Source organism: Nothoprocta perdicaria, unplaced genomic scaffold (genome assembly GCF_003342845.1).
Source record: "Nothoprocta perdicaria isolate Ctin4 unplaced genomic scaffold, notPer1 scaffold_277, whole genome shotgun sequence".
NCBI lineage: Eukaryota > Metazoa > Chordata > Aves > Tinamiformes > Tinamidae > Nothoprocta > Nothoprocta perdicaria.
The window spans coordinates 246,660-264,803 of record NW_020455507.1 but is presented as its reverse complement, the minus strand read 5'-3'; the positions used below and the strand labels follow the sequence as shown (position 1 = coordinate 264,803).

At 40.2% G+C, this 18,144-nt stretch overlaps 1 protein-coding gene across 1 annotated transcript in view; it reads left to right on the top strand.

The window, feature by feature from the left end:
• Window positions 1–18,144, top strand: part of VIPR1 (vasoactive intestinal peptide receptor 1) — a 104,158-nt gene that overhangs the window by 30,986 nt on the left and 55,028 nt on the right. Inside the window, exon 2 of the mRNA XM_026041069.1 lies at window positions 6,760–6,856. Within this exon, the coding sequence (XP_025896854.1) occupies window positions 6,760–6,856 (97 nt within the window). The remainder of the gene's footprint in view (window positions 1–6,759; window positions 6,857–18,144) is intronic.

Below are 18,144 nucleotides of genomic sequence, written 5' to 3'. Positions count from 1 at the left end.
TTTAGATACTGGCCATGTAGACCTCCACTCCTTATCCAGTTGCCTAAGGCTCCCTTTATGAAATGGCATAAAGCAAATTTCATTTAACCTATTTTAGATCATATAAAGTGAATCATGGCCTAAGACTGCCTATTTCTCTCCACAGACTAGAATCAACATGAACTGCTCAGATGTAGATTTCTGTATTATGAACATGTATGTTTGATTCTGCCAGTTTAGTTCTGGGAGCTGAGGTGTTTTGAATATGAGCTGCGTTCATGTTCCCTCTGTTTCTTTAATTGGTTGAACAGAAGCTTTGGGATTGAATTTCCTCCAGAAGGTTTGATCAATTTAGGAATTGAGATGCCAGGAATTCCATAAGGAAAAGAGCAGAATTTTCCCTAACTGAGCTCTGCTCCTTAGACTCAAAGGTTAAAGCAAATTAAAAGCAATTAATGACTGGTATTTCAGGGCAGCCTGTGGGCTACTTTACTGCAAAGTTAGGTAGCGGAGTGCCCTTCTTTCCTTCATTTGCTGTCTCTAGTTTTGAGCATCTATAACTATCCTTCCTTGCTTGTTTTTTCTTTCTGCAACTGTAACAGATAGATCTTGACATTTTGTTCCTCTATGAACTGAATTACAAATCTAAATACTACAATTTCCCCTGTATTTCTGCAATAGCTTGAAGTTAAATCCTTTATCCAGGCTTCCCGAAAAGGGAATTCATGCTTAACTACTCACAATGATATTTTAAGGAGTTAAATGTGCTTACCCAGCCATCAGCACCCTCTCCTACTCATTAGTGGGAATTTAGTAAAGAACTGCCTCTCCTTTCATGTACTGTGTACCATTACTCCAGACCCTGGGTTATCACTTCATGCTTCAGTCCCTAACTCAGCTCTGCTTTCCGAGAGAGAGGTGTGCAAGCTTGCCACCAATGAGTTAAGCAACACAGCTGCTCTGCTTCCCTTTTCTACTGGGTCTCCAAGCTCTCAGCAAAACATTCTGCACGTGTGTCCTTGATCTTCCAACCCCTCACTCAGAAAGTGGACAGTCAGGCTCAATGAAGTCTCCAAGCTGAAGGATTGGTTTGGGCAAGTTGCCTTTGTTTGAGCCTGCTTAGATGAGCAGGAGGAACATCTGCTTTCCTTGTCAAATGATAGATCTGTTATTGGCATGATTGCATTTGGCAGACGCATGAAGTGGAGTGGTTTGAACAGCAAACTGAGAGTCAAGATATTTGGGTATTTGCCTGGATTTCTTTTATTTGGAAATATCTCTTAGAAACATATGCTGTTACCCTCACTCTCCAAGCCCCTTATTGATGGAGTATTTGCAGTGCAATGTACTTAAAACATGAGTACAGGTCACAGTGGAATACAGCCTGTTTCTGCTTAAAAAAAAAAAAAAAAATGTTTCTGCAAGTCACTGTGAAAGTAAAGTTTCTTTATTGACCTTATGAAGGCCACACAGGGTGTTTGATGTGTTTTGAACTTGGCCTTATCTCTCAGTTTATATCTATATTACTGGTGTCTAATGCTCACTTCACCATGCTGTCATACCATATTTGTAACATGCTTTTAGATCCTTAGGCAAAGGTCTTTTAGTGGAACAAACAATTATAATTCTCCATGAATGATTAATATATATATATGTTTTTTGATCAAGGCCACAAAAGGCTTTTGCAACTCTCAGCTTTGACAGTGATATTTTTAGAAATTGTACTACTCACAGGTGATGATAAAAGTCTTTTGCTGCTATTTTACCCTTGTTCACTCTCTTTGCTCATTCTAGCTCTTGAACCATAGTAAATTTTGCTTATGCTGATGTTTTTTGTTTTTTTTTTTTTCTTTTTTGAATAAAACACTATTTTCCTTAGGATGTTTAAAAGAAAAAAACTGAAAAGAAATTAAAAATCTCATTTTAAGAACCAGAGGAAGTTTTCAAAGGAACCATGAGCCAAGAGTGTTGCCTAAGAGGTTATTTCAGTCCCATGTTGGGACTGAAGTGAAGGGCTGAAGTTCTTCATCTGACACAGCTGGAATAGTTTCTTTGGATCATGCTTCAGAGTCTTGATTCTTATCCAGAATCTATTGATATAATTTGACTGTTTTTTTTTTTATCTTTCCTGACATCTTCTGAAAGATTGAATTACTCCGACACCAAGAAGAAAAAAATAGAATTGTCAGAGCTAAGTCAGAGCTTAGAGCTAAGACCTACCTACTAAAATGTTTTGTCTCCTTTACTGTTCACATTTAAAGTGCTTGAGAGATTTCACCTTCACCTACAGCAGTGCCTATAAAGCTGTGCTGGAGAAATCGTTGGATACTCTTTTTTTTTTTTACATGGTTACTGCCCACCTATAGTTTCCAGGACAGTATTTTTATTCAGATATCTAGCAGAAAAGTACCCATGTAGCTACTGGGAGCTGAAGAGAAATAGGTGAAAGATGTAACTTCACCTTCCATAGGCTTTTCTATTTGACCTCGAATCCAGTTATCACTGTGGCAACTTTGATAGCCAAGGCCAAGTAGCAAAGGACTTGGCCCATGGTTACCCCCAGTACTGCTCAAGACAGACAGATAAGACCTGAACATTTCTGTAGCTCCTGCAGACTCTGACAATCCTTTGAACTGTGTTTAACTAAAAAATGTGCACAATGTCTTTCTTCACAGTAGCAGTCTGTGTAATAATCCTCTAACAATCGTTGGGGTCCTGTGGGAAGGAAAGCTCTCATTAGCAAAGACTTCGCTACATACGTAATTCCACATGAGAGTAGAATTCACTATTGCTGAACTGCTGTAGAATTCAGAGCTACAGAAATCACATCCAAAAAAATATCTCCATCGTCTTTCTGCTCAGAACCTAATAGTGCCTGCAGGAAAAATGCTGCCCTGACAAATCCGGCACAATTCTTACATGATATTTCATGCGTTCCGGAAGAGCTTAGTGAGGGAGATGTTACTGAGTTTCAGCTAGCTATACTTCCTGGATATGCCCAGGAAAGTGGATTGCTGTTTACTAGCAGAGGTTAATGGGAGCCAACCGAAGCTGGTCACACTTTCCCTTTATTTACACTTTTTGGGTGGGAAACATGAATAGGTGTGTTCTTCAGCTACATGCTGAAGAGCACATGCAGTGTGCTCTTCTGTCCACTGCTGCGAAGGATACCAAAGCCCCAAATCACTGCATTCACAATAGGGAAAAAAAAAAAAAAAAAAAAGAGGAGTAAGTAAAGTGAGCTCTTACCAAGATATCCAGAAAGTCTACTCTAGGCTTTTCTGGAAGGATATGCCCTATGAGGAAAGGCTGAGAGAACTGGGCCTATTCAGTCTGAAGAAGAGATGGCTGAAGGGGGACCTGTTCAGCCTCTATAAATACCTCAAGAAAGAGAGTGAGGAGGATGGGACTGGTCACTTTTCAGTGGTGGCCACTGGAAACAGCCACAAATTGAAGCACCAAAAGTTCCACAGGAACTTAAGGAAAACGTTCTTGTTAGTGAGGGTGACAGAGCCCTGGAACAGGCTGCCCAGAGAGGCTGTGGAGTCTCCTTCTCTGGAGATCTTCAAGACTTGCTTGGATGCAGTTCTGTGCCACGGGCTCTCGGTGACCCTGCCTGAGCAGGGGGGTTGGACTAGATGACCTCTAGAGGTCCCTTCCAACCTTAAGGATTTTATTATTCTATGATTCTGTGAAGGAAGGATAGTTATTTAAACTTTTATCCCAGTGAAAACACATCTTGGCAAGCAAAATTCCCATCTCTATTGCAATATGATCAGTCATGAGCATTTTGTCAATTGGGAGATGAATGCGTTGCCCTATCACCATCCCACCAGCTGGACTGTTGACCTACCAACAAAAAAGCAACACTATCTTGTTTCCTGATCATAGTCAAAACTATGATTTCCTGTTGACTTTTCTAGCCTTCAATAAAAACAGTTATAATATGCAGGTTGTCAGGGTTATCACTGAGGAGGAAGAAAGAGGGGGTTGCTACGTCTCTCTGGGTTATTTATTTACTTATTTATTGAATGTGCAAAATGAACCATGAATTAGGCCTCAAATCTGAGTCTCTCAGTTGACCTTGATTTACTTAAATATCTTTAGTCGTTAAATTAACAGCCACCAAACAGAGATGAACACCTCCAGGGCTGATACTTGCTGGTGTTGTTGACTAGAAAGGAAGGTAGAAATCAGTCCAGACTAAGCAAATCAGTTTTTTCTGGGTAAAATGAGGTGAGATACATCCCACCATAAATATAGGTCTGAAGCATTATTTTAGAAAGCTTAGCATATCTGAGGCAGTTAGATAGGGCTGGCAAGTACAACATAGGATCTACATGGAACCATGCCCTGCTGGAGTGAGTGCTGTTGACCAGGAAGGATACCTTGAGACCTGTTGTTTGAGACTAAATGTCTTTATTCAGGAGACTAAATCCCACCTCAGTGTCCAGCTCTTCTTGAAAGCAGTGGGGATTGGTCGCCTAAATGCTTCTTCAGTCTTCAGAGCCTTCCACCGTGTTTAAAATCTCACAAGTTGGCACCAGCACTAGGAAAGCCAGTTTGCCTGTGTCTTCATATTTTAGTTATTGGATACTGTTTTTCCATCGCTATTTACCCAACATAGACTGGGACTGGATTGAGAAAGACAACGTTTTTAAAATTACAGCTGTACAAATTTGCCTGACTCTGTCAAGAGCCCACTTTTCTGAATTCTAATGAGGCATCAGCCCCTGCTTTTTGAAAGGCAATAAAACATTTGCTCAGAAGTAAATATCAAGCTATAGAGGTAAATATGCAATCAGCTAATCTAGGCTTGAGTTTTTAAGCTTTCACTTACAGCTGTGAAGTACTTATTAATGGGCTCAGGAGAAAATTTGCTGCTTAAAAAAAATGTAAAATTTTGTTGCGAAAGTACACAGTGCTTTGCGAACCTTGATCAACGTTAGAGCTATATGGATTGCTTTATAAAGTGGATAGCCAAGGTATTTATAGATGTGAGATGAATTTGACAATAGTTTAAGTCCAGAGAATTTTAACTTTCCTTGGAAAAAGTCAGAATGTTTTAAAATAGAACATTTTAAGCTTTCTTTTTAAACAATTTTCCTGGAACCCCCTCACTTTGTTTAAAGGTAAAATAAAAAGGGAAGAAACATTAAAAAATAAAAAAAAATGAATTTATGTTATTTCAGATGAGACGGAATATCATTTTTAGAACTGTTTCAGTTTGGAAAAAAGGGAACTTTTGAGTAGCAAAACATCTCCAAACTATTCATCCGCTTATGGGTTAGAAAAACACATTGTTTACACACTATTAATTAAAGCCCATTCCCAACCTAAAGAAAATTGCAATTTGAGCAAAGCATGCAGTGGAAGAGAGGCCAGGCTGGAGTAATAGGAGATTGTGAGAATACAAGTTAATATGCTAAATTACTTTGTAACTTTAATCCAAAGACCAATATATATTAAATAATTGCTCCTTCAAATGATTTTTGGGCCTTCTGTCTTAAAAACTTTGTTGGCAAGTATATAGGTGGAAAATTAAGTTACACATTTTCAAATGAGATATATAAAAATCTTTCTTTCTTTCTTTCCTTCTCTTTCTTTCTTTCTTTCTTTCTTTCTTTCTTTCTTTCTTTCTTTCTTTCTTTCTTTCTTTCTTTCTTTCTTTCTTTCTTTCTTTCTTTCTTTCTNCTTTCTTTCTTTCTTTCTTTCTTTCTTTCTTTCTTTCTTTCTTTCTTTCTTTCTTTCTTTCTTTCTTTCTTTCTTTCTTTCTTTCTTTCTTTCTTCCTGCAATTCAGCAATAGCCAACACTGAATCAGTGGATTTGAACATGGAAAGTCTATACCCATGCCCCTCAGATCTGTCTCAGAATCTCACTCGTGTAACCTTGAGCTGGGTCTCCTGCTCCCTTCACATCATTTCTCTTTCACCCTCTCTTTGCAGCTGAATTTCTAAACAGTTTCTCCAGCTGAATGCAAAATCTTTGAAAGATGAGGTGCCTCTTTGGTTTCATACAGCGCCTTGTGGAATGGTACCTGTATTTCTACTTGCTAATGCCATAGCAGGGAAATCAGGTATTCCCTCCAAGTTGAGAGTATGTTGGTTATGTTAACACAGTTATTTTATGCATATTTTTTCCTGGCTCCTTTTTTGGAGTGCAGACTGTTAGATCCACATTTTGGAAGGAGGTAGTTCATAATGTATGGGATCCAAGGAGTCGCTGATTAACTACCTGGGCATCTATAGACGCTATTATATTACAAACATAATTAGATATTACTGAGGAGAAACTGCTTGGGGAGAAATGTTTTGTCATTGGGAATTGCCTGCTTTTTAGCTGCATGATCTCTTAATCTGCATCTGAAATTTCATTCTTATTGGTTTTTGTTTTGCATTGAGTTAGCAAAAGCCAGAAGGCAGACCGTGTGAGCATGGAGGGAATAAAATGTGTAAGCAGAGACCCCACTGCTCTTGCCATGAATTTTAAAGCTGCCATCTTTCTATCCTAGATAGCTGTGGTATTAGTTAGTCAAAGAGGGCTCTCAGAGGATAACAAAGCAGGACTGCTCCTAGTTGTCAGAAAAAAAAAAAAGAGGAAGTCAAGAGGGTAAATGCTGCCTTTTCATGTGTCACTAGTTTGTTCTGCTTTCTCTCAAGCCAATGTAAAATAAGGCTGGATGCACATCCCTGGTGTGCAGTGACCCGAGAGACCTCGCTGGTCATGGAACACATGCTTGAGATGATTTGGCCTCACTCTCTTCTCTCCTCTTTCTGTAGGCATCCAGCACACGTCCGGAGTGCAGCATCATGCAGGAGATTGAAGAAGAACGTGACCAATGCTTGGCAGAGCTACCTGGGGATAACCACACTTCAGGTATGGGACATCTCTTTTCTCTCCCTGGTCTGTGAGCCACCATCATCCAGCCCCACATCTGCCTATTCTGTGCCATTTCTCACTCTTGCTCCAGAAGCAGAGCAGCAGATGCTGTGGCTGGATTCACTCCATCCAATGTGGGACTCTTGCATTTTGAGGTGTCTGTGGAGAGAAATTGGCACTTCCAAAGTGAGATGCAATCAAAAATGTGAATAGCAACCTGGAGATCACCCACCATATTCTGGTTGGGAAATTCTAGCTTAAGTGTCTCAGTGTGCTCAAACCAAGAGAGGAATGTCTCTTAACTGGAAGTGCCTTTAACAAACTCTTCCCTGGGCTCTGAAAGACCAAAATTCTCATGTGCCCTGGTTTGCTTCAGGTGAAATTATGGCCTCTTAGCTCTTCTATTGAACTGCTCCCATATTCAAGGTTGCTCATATCCTGGAAGCAAAGCAGAGGCAGGATGTGCTTCCCGGCTGCCAGATATCATGCAGTTGGGTCAGGTGGCTTCAAAGCTCCTTGGTGCTCATGTGACATACAGAACACACTATAGCATTTCTCTTGGAAAACTTCACTGGACCCTTATCCTGTCCTTTCCTCAATGATTGCAAGAGGAGGGACGTGAGATTCACAGGAGGCGGGTTCTGGTTTTTTGAGTTAAAAAACAGTGTAGGAACAATGATAGACCATCAGGCTCTGAAAGCAAGGGATCACATTGCCAGGGAAGGGGATGGGAAGATGCATCTCCTGCATGAAATTTGCATTCCACCTCTTGAAAGAGTGAAATAGATGTCTTTTCATCTTCTTTCATTCAATATTGCTCTTTATTAGGGTAGACATAAGGTTTGCTCTGCATACTCTGTATTAATGGTAGAATAAGATTTTTGTGCTAAGTTATCCCTGGAGGAGCTTTGCTGAATGCAAGGGTGGCTTGTGGTCACTGCTTTTATCTGCTAAGTTAAAGCTTCCTTTGATTTGGAAAATATTTCAAATGTCCTTTTACAGTTAAATAGAGGAGCTTGAAGAAATATTCTTTTGGAATCTAGTCAGGAAGGGAAAAGTCGGTATAGGTAAAAAATCATTTGCAAGTCAAATAAATGTTTGTTTTAATTTTCAGGAGCATTTAAAGAAATTAAGTTAAATATAGTTACATTCAAAATAGAAGAATAAATTAAATATCCTTACCTACTTTTTCAAAATGATTTTCCTCATTTTTTCCTCCATTGGAGAATCTTAGTAGCTTAGGTCCTAAATTCATCCAGATATACTCCAAATCATTATTGAAAAATCATTATTTTTCTCCCCTAAATAAATGATTGAAAATATTTTGCTTAGTTCTAATGTAAAAACATTCCCTGATTGTATTTCAAGCCCTTCATATCCATGTAGTAGCAAGTATATGAAAATCTTTTAAGGTTGTTTTTTTTTACTGGAGTAAGAAAGGATTCAATCAATCACTGGATTGAAAGGATTCTGCATTTCCATAACTTACTATCCATTGTCATTAAACCAGACTGATTCTGAAATCACGAGGTGAGCATTGTGAAATATTTTTAGTCATCCAGAGAGCATCTGTTACTTTTGAGTCAATATAAGATGTCATTTGTGTGTGTATGCACATCCTGTGTCAAAAAGGTCAGGGATGGCATCAATGTGGAACAAGTGGGTGTGTGTAGACATGTTTCTGTAGTGCAAGTGTCCAACCAAATCTTACAGTTCCAACTTTGCAGACAGCAGTCTGCAATCATTTGACCTATGCATCAGTTGGCATTTAAGATTTGGACTTCTGAGTCTGAGGTAGGCATTCACAGCCTCATTTCCAACAGAAACCCTCCTCTCCAACGGAAACAGGCATCTTTAAAAACCATAAATCTGGCTTTTCTAATCAATGTCTATGAGGCATCTGATGATGCATCTTCTGAAGATGCCTGTTTTGGAAGTCACTTGGACAAGTAACTTTTAAGTGCCCAGATGGCTTATGTTTCCCCCTTGAAGTGTCCATGGCACAACTATGTGAGCATCAGTAGGAAGAAATGCTGTTTCATTAGCAAGAAGGTGCTGTGTTTCTATACCTTGATGAATGTGACTGAGCACAATTGCAAAATAAAACTTAGGATTGTTATACTTGGGTATAACAGAGTTTTTGCTGCAGAGAGATCTTGCAGCTCCCGAATTATGGGAGCAATTATCATTTAGTCTAAGGAGTGTTGCTGGAAGGAGAAAAATCCTAGCACAAAAGCTCCTTGCTAAATCTTTGAGGAGAAGCATAACTTTAACACAGCTCTGTCCCGTAGGGAAAAGAGAATGAAAAGCAATTGAGATTCCCAGCCATCCACAATGTAATGCTTTGATTTATGAGCAGGTATGTGTATTGCCTTCTGCACATATAACATCCTGTTAGCAAAAAGGAAGTCACTTGAGGTTTGACAACCAATTTATTATCCTTTCTAATTAAATGAGTTGAATTAAGGAAAAAGGCAATTTCAGTACGGTCTAGAAATAAAGCTTTGTTTAGGAGCCATTATCAATTGTATTGATTGGAGGAGATTAATCACAGATGTAATCTGATGTGTCAAATAGATTAGTCATTTATTAACCACACCTGATGACAGCAGTAAGATTGATTGCTAGCTCAAGGTAAGCACTATGAACAATATCCACTTATAAACACTAATGTCTGCCTTAACAATACTTATCTTTGAAAAACCATTCAGTATAATGGGTGTATTTATATTAAATTTCTTTAATGCTTTCTTTTCAAACTAGATCTTTGCATATTCAGAGCTAATAGCAGGTTCCCATTGCTGTTGCTTTTACGAGCAGTCCTGGATCACTTATGAGAAGACCAGACCCTCTGTTCTCTGTTAGGAGTGTGATTTAGTGTCCATGAAGTTGTCAAGTGTAGAGGAGAGACACACAGGGGTCACAGGCAGAGTGGGGTGACCACTGATGAGAAGAGTTAGCTTTTCAGCACAAGAGAGCCTGTGGAAGATGCTACTAGGGAGTGACGAAGCAAGACCAGTTTTAGGCCACAAGCCAAGATATGAATTTGAAGTTTGGACTTTAAAGGAAGTTTCCAGCCATCAGAAGATGTTGAACAGTCTTGCCGGAGATCTAGGGCAAGGAGTTTTATTGATTTCAGCATAGAGCTTGCCCAGTTTATCTAAGGGTCTGCAAGATGTACGTTGCGTGCAAGATTGGATTGCATGTGCTAGATTTCCCTTGCAAACTGGGGAAATGGCCCAGTTAGGAGTGCCCATTGGTTTGAAGAGAGTTAATGTGTTGCTAGAAGACAACTGTGCCTTTACCCATTCCTTTTCTGTAAGGTGATACAGATGTCTCTTTGCTGGGTTTCCGCATGATAGGAAGTCAGTTCTGATTATATAAACACAGCTATAACTTGGTATTGGACTAGTGAACTCTGTAGCTTTGTCTCATGAGAGGTGTCTGCTTTTTCTCATGGCCAGCATGACTGGGATGTAATAGATAAATGACCCAATTCATTTGTAGTTGCAATGACTTGATGCAAACGTGAATCATGCATTGTGACTGGCTTAATTTTCCTTCCTAAACGTCCTTTAATCCAACTCCACATTATTTTAGTAGTTGTTCCTGAAAACTTTACCCCACTTAATATCCATAGACTATTTCAACTATAACAGTGCTGCTGCTGATACTAAGTTGGCTCCTGAGTTTCTTGGCCTTAGTTTTCCTCCTTTAAAATAGAAATTGTAATAGCTGCTATTTAATAGGGGTAAGGTAAGGACAAACAGATTGAAAGTCATGTGGCTGTTTTGTGATCTGGAATTGTAAAAGCACCTTGTGCAGACAGAGTGATGGAAAACTCACTACTTGGCCTGTATTTTGGCAGCACTGACAGTCAGTTCTCAGGAAGCAACTCTGCACCTGGAAGAAAATAACACCCCCAAAAAGAAAATTCTGGGCATCCAAGTTAGATTACCTCTTCTCCTTCCCCACTTTCCTTCTCCAAAATAAATCACTGTGTAGGATTTTGCAGCAGTTTCTAGTGGCTGTGGGTGCAGCTTTTGTTGGTAGTATGGCTGCAAGTCTTTTTCTCCCAGCAGGCTGCTTAGGGAATTCCTTCAGGAAGCTCACATTATATCTAACACACACACACACAAAGCCATTGCCCTAGTTCCCTCAAATATCTGAAATAGCAGAGACGTTTATCCCAGTGTGAGCTCACAGTGACTCCACAGAGTTGCTTCCTGCAAGCTCCATGTATTTTATGCAACTGGTAAAAGGTGAACTCTGTAGTTTGAAAGTTTCCCAGTTACTTCCAAAATGCCATCAGCCAAAGCATGCAGGAATATTTTCCTTTCTTCCTTGCAACCTGAGTTTGATGCTGCAGGCAAAAACAAGCGGCATGTGCTCTTGCTTTTCCCTTTGCTCTCTCTCTGCACTAGGAGGAATGCATTCAGGAACGCTTTGCTGGTGGCATCTCCAGCGTTGTAATCTAAAATAAATTTAATATAGCAAAGCAATTCCACAGCCTGGGGTTCTCCTAGTTGCCTAGTGGCTTTAGCAACATATAATGTGTTGAGTTCCTCAGTTCTGCGGTAGCTTTGAGAATGCTTATATGCAGATTTCAAAAACACAAACTCAGGACACACCGAAAACCAGTGTTTTACTCACAATATTTTCTCATTCTTTATGCAGTGCAGGACATCTGTATGCAATAGCTTAGCTATTATCGCTTAGCTGATAATGCAGCAGTAAGAAAACTCTCACAGATTAGCAAAAGACGGATGAGGGGAATTTTACTTTCCAGGCCTGCAGACAGTGGCGAATCTCTCCCCATATGGAGTGTTGCTGAGGGCCCAAAGACATGCTTCAAGGCGAATCTCACCACCTTAACTGCTTCATTTCTTGCTGACTTGTGCTCTCCTTCCTTATGTAATAATCCCAAAGCACAAACTGAGGGATTTTGTTTTGATTTGTTTTGAGAAAGAAAGCTTCCCTGCTCCAGGGCTGCAGTTTACAAGCAGCTTGGCTTAATTTGAAGTACCCAATCAGAGGGAAAAAATGTAAACCTCTCTTTTTTGTTATTTCTGTAACAGTGAGACAGCCAAAGCAGTCAAGTTTAGATCAGATGAATATGCTTGTTATCTGTTTATCTAACTATTGCTAATCAATTACCTCCAAAGTCAGATATCCTTTTGAAAGCATGAGAATCATTTAGGGGTGGCAAGGTCCTGTGTGACGCATGTTTGGATGGGTGAACAGCTCTACAGACCATGCCGTTGTGAAGGATAGCGTGATGCTCTGAGTGGTGAGAGTATCTGGCAGAACTGTGGTGTGGGAATACTGATCAGAACTTGGTAATTTCTTTAATGGCAGGTAGGTTTGAGTAAGGATAAATATTCAAGAAGAACAACGGGAGATTCCTGACAACAGAGCCTAATGATACAAGCATATGGAATACAGTTTTCTTTGTTAACATTGTTCCTTGGCTTCAAATCACAGAATAGTTGACGTCAGCAGGGACCTCTGGAGATGGTCTAGTCCACCCTCTCTACTCAAAGCAGGGTCAACCAGACCGGGTTGCTCAAGCGCATGTCCAGTCAGGTTCTGAATATCTTCGAGAGTTCAGACTCCACAACCAAGCTAGATAACTGTTCCAGTTTTTTTAACCACCCTCACAGGAAAGAAGAATTTTCTTGTGTTCGATTGAATTTCTTGTATTTCAGTTTGTACCCATTGCCTCTTATTCTGTCCCTGGACACTGCTGAGAAGAGCCTGGCTCCATCCTTACATCAGATATTTATATACCCTGATAAGATCCCTCCAGATATTTCTCTTTTCCAGTCTTGACAGTCCCAGCTCTCACAGGCCCTCTTCCTATGTAAGGTGCTCCAGTCCCTTAACCATTTTAGTGCCCTTTCACTAGACTTGCTCCAGCAGATCCATGCCTTTATTTTACTGAGCAGCTCAGCAGTAGATATAGCACCCCAGGTGTTGACCCAGCAATGCAGAGTATGATCTCTCCATGATACCATTGCCTTTGCCATGGGGATGCACTGGTGGCTCTTGGTCAGCTTATTGTCTGCCAGATCCCCCAAGTCTCTGCAAAGCTGCTTTCTGCTTGATTTGGATCCTAAATTCTTGAAGAAGTAGTAGTCAGCCTGGAACTACACAGATGGAGGCTGTCAGCCTTTCACAGGGTTGGGCTGCCACTTTATATGAAACCTACAGTTCAGTAATGTGGACCTAGCTGAGGTGATTTTACAAGCTCCAGTGTGGGAATTGATAGTAGCCATCAAGGAGCTGCTACAGTTGCTTCTACTACTGATTTTTTAAGTGATAGCTTAGCCACTTCAGCACTATACATTTTCAGGCTAGACCAGTTTGTCTCGGGAGCAGGAGATGAAACCCTATCAAAAGGCAGAAAAGTGGAAAATATGAAAGAAAATAGTGTCAAACCCAGCCCTACCCCCCATTATATGTGTGAGTAATTCAGACGTACTTCACATTTGCTTGTGATGATGATGCAAGCTCATCATCAGCACTGCTACATGCAAACAGATCCAAGTGGGGAACAGCCTATGGTGTTTATTCTCCATAAACTGCCTTCACAGTTCCAGGGACTTAGAGCTGACACTGGATTGGCAACCCAAATTTGGAGCTTGAATTTCATTGTCCATCTCTTTTCAAGAAGTCAAGGCATGTTTGATGGGAGAAGGAGCAGTGAACACATGGATATTAAAAGTCAGACTGGAAAAAAACATTAATGAAGTTTAAATGAGGAGTCTGTTTTTTCATCACCATCTGTTTATAGTGCAGGAACATAAGAAACAATTAGTAGATACTTGCTTGTAAAAGTTCAAGTGAATTCTTACCTTCCCAGTTTCTAAAACCTCCCAGAATATATGATATACAGTCTGGGTTTGTATGAGGGCCATATTATCAACAGCTCTTCAGGTCCTATGTCACTAGACCAGGCACTACTGAGCTGCACTTGTGTACTCTAGATAGTGCACACAGAAGCTCTAAAGCTGTTTATAAACAGAAAGGGATTGTTTCAGGCCATGGATTAAGTCATCTAAATTCAGCTGTCTGTTTGAGATGTATGTCTGGACTCCTGTATATAAGAGGGCCTGTTTCAGCTGTCAAATACAGGTGTGCAATACCATTCCACACGCTCTTGGATAGCCACCATCCATTCATCATTTCAGAATGTCTCATAAGTCTCATGGAATATCCACCAGCTTCTCTAAAAATGTTTCATGCATCCCAAAATATCACTAATTATATTAAATATCTATTTCTGAGTCCCTGGATCAAGCCCTCAGGAATCCCAGCGGTCCAAGCCTACTCTATCATCCCAAGTCCAAACACCTCTCATACCCAGCAGGACTTTCATTATAGAGATGAAATTCAAATGTAGATCTACTTAACACCTAATCACTCTGCTTTCTACAGCTAAGAGCTAATTTTTTGCCTTGACTTCACCTTTCTATGGACACAGTCATGAGAGAAGTCATTACAACATCTGTTTTCTGCCTTAATTCACTGGAGAGGCAGAGGCTTTGCCTTTTGTTTTGCCTGTTGCTGAAATGTCCTGGCTGCAACCTTTCTGAAAAACAGCAGTGTTTATTTGACTTAGGAACAGCTGTCTTGTAGCTTTGGGGGATTAACAGCCATTTAATGGACATAAATCTTGCACTGAAAAAGGCATTTCAGTTTGGAGAATATAACATTTGGAAATGCCTTCAGACTTTTTGGTTCCTTTTTTTTTTTTTTTTTTTAGCATGGGATAACATGTAAATGCACAGCATCAGTTATGTAAAGGTTATAAAAATAAGCAGAAGAAAATGCTATTGCTGCAGACCAAGGGAAAACAAAGCATTTTCAAAGCTTTGGATAATTACTCAGCTGAAATCTGTTTATGCAGAGCTTTGAGTTTGTTTCTGACAATAATTTGTATTTGTTCCTTTCCTGTTCCATCAGATTTCTCTAGAAGAAATCTCCTTTCTGAACTTTTTTTCTTCTTCTTTTCCTGCTGACTGCATCTGTAACTTTCATGATTATCTACCCTTTTTTAATTGGGCAAGTACCTTGAAAAACGTTGCATATGCCATAAATTATATTGAACTCTCAATACAATATATGGCTGTGATCCAAAACCTAATCAAGGTGCCTTTTTTTTTTTTTCTTCATATCTGGAGACATTAACATAGCAAGATGAGATTACGGAGAACTGTAGAAGTTGAGACACAGGTACCATGCTTTACATTGACCAGGTGTACACACGTATTCTCGTGCCGAAAACTTGTAAATTGTGAGTGTCTCACAGATTTAGCTTTTTTTTTCTTTTTCTTCTAATCATTAAATATGCTTTCATTAAAAATCAAGATCAACATAGAAATGCCTTCCTGTTCCTTTCACCCTACTTACGGAAAACCACCACACAAACTTTTTTCCTCTACAATTTAATTTCATGGGTAAGATGCCCCTCAGTTTCTCGATTTTATGGGTAAAATGAGTAACACTGCAGCACATTCGATATGAAAGCTAGATTGTAAAGTCTTCACATGTATGAGGCCCTCTCCAGCAATGGAAAAGGACAGCAGAATCATAGCCAGCATAACCTGTATCTTTCAAGTAGTTGGGCTGCAGTTTGTAGCTGCAGTTTGGTGGAACCCTTCCCTTTTCTAGTGGGTTATTTTATATGAGCCCATTGTTTGCCTTGAAGAAGAGTGAAAAAGCAAAAATCACAGTATTGACTGAGAATCCCTTCCCTTGACAAAGAAAGTCCTTTGGTCCTGAGTATATTGGATGAGTCTGTGGAATAACAACAAGGCAAGATTCTTAAACACTCCTCTTCATCCTGCCATTAATTGCTTTAGAAGAGAGCTCTCCAAAGCTATTTGCAGACAGATACATCCCCAGCCTTTTGCCAAGCAGAGACTCATTCTCCTATTTGCCTTCAAGGAGCAGGTCTTGCTGAGTTGGTCCACAGGGAAGATGGGTCTCCTGAGTTCCAATCTTGGTGCTGCCATTCAATTTGTGACACACACTTAGGCAAGGCAGGGAATGCACACTGTTTGGGCCAAATGTGGATGGGAAACCTCATAATTTTCCAGCATTTGGGCCATCAGAGAAAGTGGCTACACTCATGTCCCATTCTTCCTTTGTTGGGAAGCTCAGCAAAGTCATTAACAGGCTTCTCACAGCACCTCCACCTCTCTATCTTGTAGGTAAGGTAGAGAGGAACTACAGCCCCAGTTAGTCCCACTTTAGACCCTGCCGCATGCGTGTAGTCACTGCTGCCTCCTCTAGAGTTGGAGAAACATTGAGGATGAGCTTATCATCTTCACTGTGAATTGCCACTGAGGGCACCAAAATGGGAAAAGCCATACAAGGAGGTTTGGTACGTAGAGTGGCTAAAGCTGCTTCTTCATAGCTTCTGCAAGAGCAGCCGGATTTCAACAAGTAATGAGGAAGCCCTAGAATAACCCTTTCAGAATGCAACATGTCAGGGCGCAGAACTGCCTTTTGACTAAATGCTGGTGAGAGGATAAGTTATGTTTTGAGCAGCTCTGTTTATAAAACTTTGTCTTAAATCTTGGCATCTTTTGTTTCAGTTTAGACATTCTGGAATTAGGCACAAGTGCTCAGCTGAAAAATTTGATTTGTGAAAAGAATGATCTGAAGGGATAAAAAGAAAAGTCAAGTGTTTCTTTATTTGTCAGTTAAAGAAAAGCTGAAAGATTAGAAACTTTTTTTTTTTTTCGCATTTCCTACTAGACTTTGATGATGGAAAAGCTAGTAGGACTTTTGTGCTTAAAAATAATCCTCCAGAAATATTCTCTGGCGATTTCTTTCATGCTGTTTAGAATGACTCAATCTGGGGGCTTGAAGTGAGGTTTCCTTCATATGTCTTTGACTAAAATTTCTGCAAACACTTAAGAAGAAAGACGTCTCAACATTTTCTGTTCAGTTTTCAGCTTCTACTAGAAGTCATTGAAGAAATGCCAACCATTTGCTACAGCAAATAACAGTAATTTTAGTATTTTGCAGTTTGCAAAATCGATGTCTCTCACTTTAGATACTGAGGCAAAGTTCAGGATAAACCCTTTGCATTTGTCCTCAGTCTGAGAATCCTTTTTTGCTTGCTGTGATAGACAGGTCCACATAGACTGCTAAATTTGGGCTGCAGATTCTTCACTGGGGAAAGAATTTAGGAGCATCTGTGTCCCACACTGTGCAGATTGGCAGTGGGAAGGACATGCTACAGGGTGAGGGTTGCACATCTTTGGTAGGACTGTGGTTTCCCTTTAGTGAAGTGGTCTCTCCATCACAACGTTCCCTTGCCTGTAGTGCTGGAGTGATAGCAGGCAGCGTGATGGGCAGAAAGCATCCAAGCAGTGCAGAGTTGAAAGGGGATATGTTTAGAGAAGTCAGAATCAGGACTGAGCGGATTTAGAGTAAATCTAGCATGTGCTTCTTCACTTAATGATTGGTGAAATTGCGCATCTCCATGATGCATGAGGTTAAGCATTTTAATTTTTATAAGTTCAAAAGCAAATATTAATTGCATTTTTTTTTAATGAAAGAAGAAGAATCTCTGTAGGGTTTTTATTATTATTATGGCATGCTGTTTTTAAGATGTAAATTGAAAGCAATCCCTGACTCAGGAAATCTCAGCCTCTGTTCATTGGTTAGGCTGGGCATCTTTACCAGGGCAGTATTTTTGTGCACTTAACCACATTTATATACTTCACTAAATCCCTGGCTCAACATAGGCTTTTATGGAGATATGAACAGTAGGTCTGTGCTGCTCTTTTCCGCTGTGCTTAAGGCAAGTCCACCAGGCAGCAGAGACCTTTTATAGTGATGCTTTAATGATGGAAACTTGACCTTCTAGTTAGCTAGCAAAAGGCTATTTCCGATCAGCAATATGTCATGTCAGCTCTAACAGTTTTACCCTTTTTCTTTTATTTTCCCCTGGTGAAATGGAGGTGCTAACATGCAGGGTGTGTTGCTGCATCTGAGCTAGTGTGGGTTAGTCTCACCTCTTACCAGGCTCTCCCTCGTTTCTTATTATCCTGTGTGCAAAGATGGGGATGGCGTCAACCCAGCCTGGCTCAACTGGCACAGTACAGACCAGCGAAGCTTAACTCGACTTCAGAATATTTCAGAATATTTCAGAATATTTAAGGTTGGAAGGGACCTCTACAGATCATCTAGTCCAACCTTCCTGCTCAAGCAGGCACACCTAGAGCATGTGGCACAGGGTGGCATCCAGGCGGGTTTTGAAGACC